Source organism: Rana temporaria, chromosome 2 (genome assembly GCF_905171775.1).
Source record: "Rana temporaria chromosome 2, aRanTem1.1, whole genome shotgun sequence".
In the NCBI taxonomy this organism is placed as follows: domain Eukaryota; kingdom Metazoa; phylum Chordata; class Amphibia; order Anura; family Ranidae; genus Rana; species Rana temporaria.
The window spans coordinates 116985066-116994917 of NC_053490.1; the positions used below are offsets into that span (position 1 = coordinate 116985066).

Consider the following 9852-nt stretch of genomic DNA (forward strand, 5'->3'; position numbering starts at 1 on the left):
AAGCTGTTATTTTTTTCTTGACTTGTAATTGCTGGAAAAGTTTTGGAGAATCTGCAAAATTATTACACAATTTAAAGCTCAACATTAGTCAAGAAATGTTTTTCTTTGCTTAGTATAATGCCGCGTACACACGATCATTTTTCGGCATGAAAAAAAACAACGTTTTTCAGCATGTAGAAAAAACATTGTTTTCCCAACTTCATCATTAAAACGACGTTGCCCACACACCATATTTTAAAAAAATGTTCTAGCAAAGCGCGGTGACGTACAACACGTACAACGGCACTTTAAAGGGGAAGTTCTATTCGCCTTTTAGCTGCTTTAGCTGATTCTGTGTTAGTAAAAGACGATTTGCGCTTTTCTGTCTGTTACAGCGTGATGAATGTGCTTACTCCATTATGAATGGTAGTTTTACCATAACGAGCGCTCCCGTCTCATAACTTGCTTCTGAGCATGTGCAGGTTTTTAATGTCGTTTTAGCCCACACACGATCATTTTTTACAACCTGAAAAACGACATTATTTAAAACGACGTTAAAAAATGCAGCATGTTCGGAAAAAAAAAATTTGTTTTTCAGAACCTGAAAAATTATGTGAAGCCCACACACGATCATTTTAAATGAAATTTTTTAAAAACAACGTTTTCTTCATGCTGAAAAATGATCGTGTGTACGCGGCATAACATTAGGAAGAGTTAGAACTTCTGTAAAGTCCGTCATTTTGCCACAGTTCCTTAGAAACATTATAGAATCTTCCAACATGAGGGGAATCCTGTTTTGAATATCCGTTCCTTTCAGGAGATTCCTCCTCAATTCCTGTCCAGGTGACAGCTGTAAAAAGTTTTGATGTCCCTTTACTTTCTGTGCTGGTGACAACAATTCAAAACAGATAGTTACCATGTACCTTCAAAACAGAAACATGGCCATAAAAAATCTTACAGGGGTTCTCTTCCTTCTCCACTCTGCCCAAAGCTTTAAAAAAACCTTTGGCTAAAATTCTCTTATGCCTTGTACACACGATCGGAATTTCCGATGGAAAAAGTCAGACGGAATTTCCGACTGTGTGTGTGCCCCATCAGAGTTTTTCCATTGGAAATTCCGACGGACTTAGAAAGAGAACATGTTTTCTTTTTTTCCCAATGAAAAACAATTCTATTGGAAATTTTGTTTGTATGGAACTCCGACGGAGAAAAAAAACATGCATGCTCAGAATCAAGTCGACGCATGCTTGGAAGCATTGAACTTAATTTTTTTTCGGCTCATCGTAGTGTTGTACGTCACCGCGTTTTGGACGGTCGGAATTTGGTGTGACAGTGTGTATGCAAGACAGCTTGAACGGAATTCCGTCAGATTTCCGATGGAAATTCCAATCGCGTGTACGGGGCATTATAAATAATTTAAGAAAGAGATTAGTTAGTAGATTACTTTTTATATAAACATAATGTAGAAAAAAACACTATTATTAAGATAAATAATAATAATATAATAATAAAATAATTGCAGATTTCTGCACGTTTATGGTGAACATACTATAAAAAGACTAATATATTTAGTACTTTTTTGAATAGATTTATTGTTTTCACCAGCAGTGCAGGAGAAATTATGACTTCTGGACCCACTAAAGCCAGAAAGGTGTCCATACAGGGGTAACCTCCTGTATTACTACAAGGAAAGGTCTCAGGCACGGTTCTAGTGGTAAACTGAAATTAATCACCTCAGCAGTTTATAAAGCAACATACAAAACTTTAGTATGTGATTATCCATCATTTTTTTCTCAGTCATGATGGGTGTAGATAAATTGGTAAGGCTATATTTATCACGTAATAAAAGCTAATGTGAACTCTAATGCCAAGATGTTTCAGTGTTATATAAGTATTAACTTCCTTATATACATCTTTTCTCTCCCTCAGATTTGTGGTTTGCAGCTGACGCCAAAGTATATATGATTTAGAAGCAGATCGTTTACCTCAGGAAATGCACTTCAACCAGATAAATAAATATTGATTTAATGGGTAAGCATATTCCTCCATACCATTAGGACATGTTAATTATGCATTTAGCAGAGCCTTTCTATGAAAGCATGCTCATATATTCCGCAAAGAGTTCTAAAAATTATTCAAAATTTGTAACTTATGTGTAACTTCATTAGGTTCTTAAATGCTGGTTATTTTCTGATTAGCCACGATTTGGAAATTAATCTTTATGCATAGCATAGAGTAGAGAACAATTAACCAATGGTTTTGCATACTAACGATCGGTTTTGACCTATCGGTTAGCAATCCATCGGTTAAATTTTAAAGCAAGTTTGCTTTAAAAATCCCAGAGGTGATCAAATACCACCAAAAGAAAGCTCCATTTGTGGGAACAAAATGATAAAAATGTAGTTTGGGTACAGTGTAGCATGACTGCGCAATTGTCATTCAAAGTGCACTGAAAGCTAAAAATTGGTCTGGGCGGGAAGGTGTATAAGTGCCCTGTATGGAAGTGGTTAAAATCACTGCTCCAGAAAAGACTGTTTTTATAACTTTTTTTTCCATTGATACATGTTCCTTGGGGCAAGACCCGGGTTCTCAAACCCGTTTTGCGACAATAACTTGCATATTAGCCTTTAAAATGCACTTTTTTTAATTTGAATGTTCGAGTCCCATAGACTTCAATGGGGTTCTAAAAGTTTGTGCAAACAATCGGTCTGTTCGACGGTTCTGTTTTGCGAACCGAACGGGGGGTTTTCGGCTCATCCCTAATGAAGGCAGAAAGGGACTCTGGGATGAGGAGAGAGAGGGGCCCCTGGGATGAGGGCAGAGAGGGGCCCTGGGATGAGGACAGAGAGGGGCCCTGGGATGAGGACAGAGAGGGACCCTTTTCACATGTCCCATGTTCATTACCCCTCCGTGGCAGGCGTCATCTCTTTGATTTGAGGGAGAGGGGGCAAGAGGAAATGTGCTGGGGGGTTCTTTTGGAGGGGAGAGAACTAGTGCTAGTTGGAGGGGTCAGATATGAAACCTCCCACCCCACCTTCCAGCACTAGTTCTCTCTCCTCCAAAAGCACCCCAAGCACATTTCCTTTTACCCCTCCTCCCTCTTCCAACACATCATGTGTGCATCCTTATTACCTGTTACCTGAAGACTACTATTCTGTGTGAAGACATACTGTATGTCTTGTACAATGTGTTGAGTCTATGGGTAATTGGTCCTAGTTTGTTAGGGGTGACATACACAGGATGAAACTCATGTCCTCTAGGATATCATCAGGCATACTATTAACAGATGGTTTTAAAATTTTAACTTTTGTATACAATAAAATGTAAAAAGGTATTTATTGATTATTTTAGTGGTTGTGATGTTTATTCCTAACATTTCAGCTTTTATCAACTTGTATTCTAGGAGCCTGCTCATATTTAGCACCCACAGGTGCCGTTCTCTGGCTTACGCCTTGGAAAAAAAAGACCTTACCAGAGATCGACACTATCCTCGTTTTGAGGTTGACTGGTTTAGAGGGAAGTTCTTCAGAAGATTCCTGGAGTCTGTGCACCTAATGTGGCACTAAATCTTAGCAGGCAAGGCTCAGCTGGGGGCAGTGATATCCATGCACAAGACAGGGACACCCAGCAACTGTTCAAGCAGGGTTTTTGTCCAGCATTTTTATTTAGTAAGGCAATAAATGACCAGTTCTGTGCCCATTAGGGTCAGTATTCAGTAGTCAGACTCTCCTCAGTAGCAGGCCTTAAAATAGCAGAGTGAGGGCCCTTGAGTCTCAATTAGCTCACATACATAAAGGGCTGTACACAGCTAAATAATGAGTCAGGTCAACTAACAGGTAAAACATGAACCTAGGATTCAAGTAGAAAGAGGAAATATGGACAGCCACACTACAAAAAACCTTGATGGTTGTCTTTATTTAAAAAGAGGAAAAATGCACTACAAGTCACAGCACACGACACAGGGGTAAAACAGCTGACACGTTCCACACTATTCTCTAGTGCTTAATCATAGCTGGCCCTAGGATTGGAGGCTTTATTGTGCCAACAACTCTACAAAGCCCTTAGGCTTCATGACCCAGACCAGAACCTGGATCAAGAGCTGAGAAAAATAAAAAATTGATACAAATCCTGATGCCCCTCATTGTGTGTAGGTGATAAAACTAGGTGACACATATCTACTGCCCACAACCTTGCCAGCCAGTACCTTACACTATATATATATATAATTTATTTTAATTTATATCTACTAATGTAGGCAGCTTTTCTGTTTATTGTGTCATTGAGTCACAAAGCATCCACGTGTCAGTGCCACTGTATACACTGGCTGATTTTCTTTTGCATGGTAATTTAAAATCAATGTCAGCATCAATGTTGCATTTCTGGGGTTTTCCACGACTTCATGTAAATATTATAGTTTGACAATTTTAGGACATGCATCAGATGGGTTTTGCACTCCCATAAAAGTCTGTGGAAATGCAAAACATAATTAAAGCGGGTCAAACGCAGGTCAGAGGTCGGTTGCAGATCAAATTAACCTGACAATGAATTTAGAATGATCTCAGAAGTGTTTAAATATAATATCAAACGAATGCGATCAACACAAGCTCGAAAGATGTTTACAAAGACCTTTAGTAAGCTTTGAAAGAATACAATATATTTAAGGTTAAGATTATTGTAGTATGCTATGTTAAAATCACAAAAAGAAAGAATTTATTTTGAGTGCATTTTTATTTATTTCAGCTCTCCTGAAGATGCACTGGACACCAGAGCATGCCCAGCCCCTGACCCAGTGGCCAGAGCAGCACCTTGATGTCTCTTCAACAACTTCATCTCCAGCACACAAATCTGATTTGTACCAGAATAGTCGACAAAGGTTAAACTATGCTTGGGCAAATGATGATATATCAGCACTGACTGCTTCTAACTTGTTAAAAAGATATGCAGAGAAATACTCTGGTGTCTTGGACTCCCCATATGAGCGAGGCCCACTAAGTAGCTATACAGATGGAGCATTTGGCCCTGTGAATGGACAAAAGAGTGAAATTGAACCTTGGCAGATGCCTCATGGGGCAGAAAGCTCATACACTGTAAACCCTCTGCATGATAGTTTGGCTGGTTCCAAATCAGGCAATGGACATATCGCTTTGGGAAGCCCAACTATAGCATCTGGTAACCTTCCAGATCCACTTTATCCTGGTAGTACATGTGGAGCAACCAATCCAACAAGTGGGCTTGTGGCACCACAAGATTATACCTCAAGTTACAGTGGCACATACCTTTCATCTGGATATTGTAGTCAATCCCCTGCAGCACTTCCACCAACCCACCCATCATCTCTGCATAGCTCAGGACTTCAGCCAACACATGCATCACCAGCACTGGTCCATGGATACAGTTCTTCAGGCACAATATACAACTATAGCTCAAGCAGCTACCCTTCTCAAACAGGATATGGTGGAATGCATCCTACACATCCTTCTGGTTACCTGCCTTCAGGCATTGCTGCACCTACTCCACTGCCACCACATACAACGTCGTCAAGACCTCCTGTGGTCTCTGGGTACACATACCAAAGTTCTAATTTAGCACCAATTTCTGTTACTCCTTTGAGCACAGAACCATCTGGTTCCTTAAAAAGGAAAGCATTTGATATGGCAACAGCAGAGGAAAGTGAAGGAAGATATAGAAAATACAGCTATGAGCAACCAAAGACTACCTCAGAGTCATCATTTCAGATGACAGACGGTGTTCCGAATGAATGCAGAGGAAATGGCTTTAGTAGGAATGGAGAAACTCAACAGGTGCCCTTTAAGCCAGGCAAGCGCTCAACAGAGGAAGATGTGGGAAAATATAGTGCTCAGCCAATAAAAGCAATGATCTCACCTACTTACAATGAAGAGTCAGCTCTGAGACCTCCAGAAGCATTTGGTAAGTTCACGCCACCTGTTGTTAACGGTGAGCGGAGAAATAGTGATCAAGGACATATGTTTGCACAAAGAATGCATATTTCAGGGATGAAACCACCAGTATTTCGTAGTTCATCTGAGGATCAGTTAAAAAATGTTGATCCTCTTATTCTAGAAATTGTCAATAATGAAATTGTGGACTGTGGCCCTCCAGTGCAGTGGACTGATATTGCTGGCCATGTATCAGTAAAGGCTGCAATTGAAGAAGAATTGGTATGGCCCATTTTAAGACCTGGTGCTTACACTGGGGCCAGTAGACCTCCAAAAAGTATTTTATTATTTGGTCCCTCGGGTTCAGGGAAAACTCTGTTAAGCAGGTGTATTGCAACCCAGCTAGGGTCCACATTGTTGAAGCTTAGCAGTGCCACACTCATCTCTAAGTGGAAGAACAAAAGTGAAAAGATTTTGCAGACTGTGTTTTTCATGGCAAGTTGTCATCAGCCAGCTGTGGTTTTCATTAGTGAAATTGATCTTTTACTGTCTGCTCACATCAGTGAGGATAACTCCCACCTGATTAACCTCAAGTCCCAACTGCTTTCCTTTTTGGATAACATATCTACCTCATCTGATGACAGCATCATCTTCATTGGTACATCTCAAAGGCCGGATGACATTGATGAAAGTGCTCACCACAGATTTGCCAGGCGATTTTACATTGCGCCCCCAGATAATCTTGCCAGAAGGCAAATCCTACACCACACTTTGGCCCAACAAAACTATTGCCTTAGTGAAAGGGAAATGGCCCTACTTGTCCAGCACACTGAGGGCTATTCAGGAAATGAGCTAATTCAACTATGCCAGCAAGCTGGAGCCAATCATCTTCATGGGATTTCAGGTCAACTACAACCAACATCATACAAAGACTTTGAGGGGGCATTCTGTAAACAACGAGCTGGTACCTCTCAAAAACAGTTAGACTTGTATGTGGAATGGAATAAAATGTATGGCTCAAGACACTAACTGTGGAATGAAACTGAATGTGTTGACACTACACTGGCCCTTTCTTTTTCTTTTCTTTTTTTCTTTTTTTTAAGGTGGGTGCGTGTGTTGAGTCTTCAGCTTGAGTGGAGACCTTTACATTTTTTTTCCTTTCCCTTTAATCCGAAATGTGACAATTAGATGTCAAGTTACTGGCATCTGTTTTGTATGTATATGTATATACATACATATATGCATACATATTTGTATAGATCTGTTTGCTCCATTGAATGTTTCACAGGAAACAAAACCTGTATTTTTTATTTGTTTCTTATTAGTATCACATTTGGAAATCTAAAAGAAAAAGTAGCTCTTCACTGTACTCAGGATATCATCTATTTATTGCCAAATGTTGGCAGTGCCACTTAATAGTTTGGTAAGTGGGAAATTCTGGTATCCTGCAGGTGTAACATGATCTCAAGGATGTGTTTCTTTTGGCTGTGATCAGCTGCTTTATTCAATATTTTTTATTTTAAAACAAAAGAAAATAACCCCTTCATGGCACTTTGGGGAGCCCAGTTCATTCTTGACATATATTAGGTGACCAGAAACAACAATGGGATGCATATACAATGCTTAAGAAGGGATGGAATGAAAACTACATTGCTAGCTAAGAATAGAAACCATTTGTATATATTTTTTTTTTTTACTTTTTTTATGTGTTCATGTTTATTTCTAAACACTCAGGAAAAAAATACTTCCAAAATGAATGTTTCTAAGACTCAACATTTTCAACAATTCAATTGAATTAGAGACCGTATAAGTACTTGAAGTTATTGCCAGGATTGAATGTATTGCCAATCTCTTTCACTCCAGCTATCAGGAACAATTTCTCTCATAAAGGTTTTTATCCAGTTCTTATTTTTATTGTTATTATTTTTATTGTATGACATTTGTTACTGTAGTGTTGGAGTTATGTGTTTATAGCATGGGAGGTTGGAACACATAGTCAGTACCACTTTTTGGATGATATAATATAGTATTTACTGTGTTTGAGAGTTCTATTAGAACTTCACAGGCGTTTTTTCTTATGTGAAGAATGTTTACAGCTGTGATATACGTTTCTTGGGTTACTGGAAACAGAGCAATACCTCACTATTGCCCATACAAGATACCTCACGATTGCCTGCAACTACTTACTCTTCTTGCTCAGATAAAGTTTTTGTCCCTTATAAATGGAAATTCCTATCTACTAGGAATTTTTCTACAGTGATAAGAAAGGTGCAGTTACAGCGCTAGATGTTCTAGAATACATAATAGCAGTGACCCATTTCTTGGCTGACCTGCTAGTAATATTGGAGATGTGAATGCTGCACTTTGTTGGCCATAGTTTAAAGAGGTTCTTCATTTTGGATAAGTAGTTGCTAACCTACCTAGTGGGGGTTCACTCAAAGTTCTGCAGTGCTTATCTGGAGAGCCAGAGATACGTGAATCCTGGGCTTGTTCTGTAATCAACTGCTCCATGTCTGACTGGTTACTAACAAAGATCCAAAAACATAAATTCATATATAAGTATCCATGGTGGGAGGCATTCCTTAGAAAACAGTCTTAGAGAGGCTGTTTACTTGGAAGGTGCCAATGATACAAACTCATCCCCATGCTAAGTTAGAGACCCTATTGAGTCTCTAAACAAATTAAACTGTCAGGTCCCTGCAAGGCAAGAGCTTTCATACTCACCTCTCTAGTGGCCTCTATGTCTTAGCTTACCTCAATTTCAAGACTGCGTCCTCTGTCAGTGTTTTGGCATTTGGCAATCCTGGGAGTGTTGGATGCCTGTGTCCATGCTGATTGCTGTGGCTCCTTCCTTGGACTCCTATGACACTGATGAGTGCTGCAATAATGTATGGGACAAGCATCCAACACTTCCGAGAGTGTCAAATGCCAAAGATCCTGAAGAAGTCTACAGCACTGGAATGACGAGGAGGTAGGACAAATGGGCCACAGAAAAGGAGTAAAACAACTCTACTTTTGCAGGAATCTGATGGTTTGAATTATTTAGAGGCCATAGAGAGTCTCTTTAAGCAGTAAAGGGCTGCAGAAAACTGAAAAAAATATCCCTAGGGTAAGGTAGATAAAAACTATCTCCATGTGAGGACCTCTCTAATCATACAATGCTCCTTTGTATTAAACCATAATTTTAACTTGAAGTTTTATCTCATTTAGATAGATGCATCCTTTTAATTTATTTATCATATGTTGCAATGCATTCATTTACTAGAAAAATGTTTAAAAGCAGCATTTTTATATGACCAAAGAACTCTTTTAGTATATATGAAGAATGTAAAATACCAAAGTGTTTAGTCCAATAGAGATAGATTGCTGTTCACTCCTACACTGAATGCCAAATCACAGTTCTTCTATACAACCATATTTTCAATCCACAGTGTTCACTTGCCTGTAAGAAATGTTTACTGATCACTGGTGGTCTTGTTTGTCTGTCTGTGTATGCTTCATTTTCATGTGAAAATGTGTTCTCTTTAAACCAAAGTTTGTTAGTGAATAATATTTTGAGACATTGTAATAGAAAAGTTCTATTAGTTTTATAGTACATATTTAATTGTTTGCCTTTCACATTTTGTCTGTAATACAGTTTCAAGACAAAAATGATTAAAATTATACTTTGTTTTAATATTGATTTACACCAAAGATGCTCATGATTTCACCTTGTACAGAACAATTTTTGCTTTTGCAATGCCATGTGTAGAATTATTTATCATTGAGTTGGGGTAAAAAAGGACAATACAGTATATTGTAGTGTGGATGGTGACATTTTGGCAAGTCGTTAACTGTATCAATCTCACAATGGCAGGTTAATGACTCAGTCATCAGTCATAGCCACCTTCTTTAGTGGGCTTTTGGTGACCAGTTGTTCCTCCTATTTGTTAGCACAGAATCCAAGCATTTGTCTCTGCTCAGTTATTGTAATTTT

General features: G+C 38.8%; 1 protein-coding gene across 1 annotated transcript in view; it reads left to right on the plus strand.

Annotated features, from left to right (window-relative positions):
• The window catches only part of LOC120929409 (fidgetin-like), a 106707-nt gene extending 97149 nt beyond the window's left edge, over positions 1-9558 (plus strand). Inside the window, exons 2-3 of the mRNA XM_040340818.1 lie at positions 1909-2010; positions 4720-9558. Of these exons, the coding sequence (XP_040196752.1) occupies positions 2007-2010; positions 4720-6905 (2190 nt within the window). The 5' untranslated portion in view covers positions 1909-2006 and the 3' untranslated portion in view covers positions 6906-9558. The remainder of the gene's footprint in view (positions 1-1908; positions 2011-4719) is intronic.
• Positions 9559-9852: the final 294 nt, after the last annotated feature.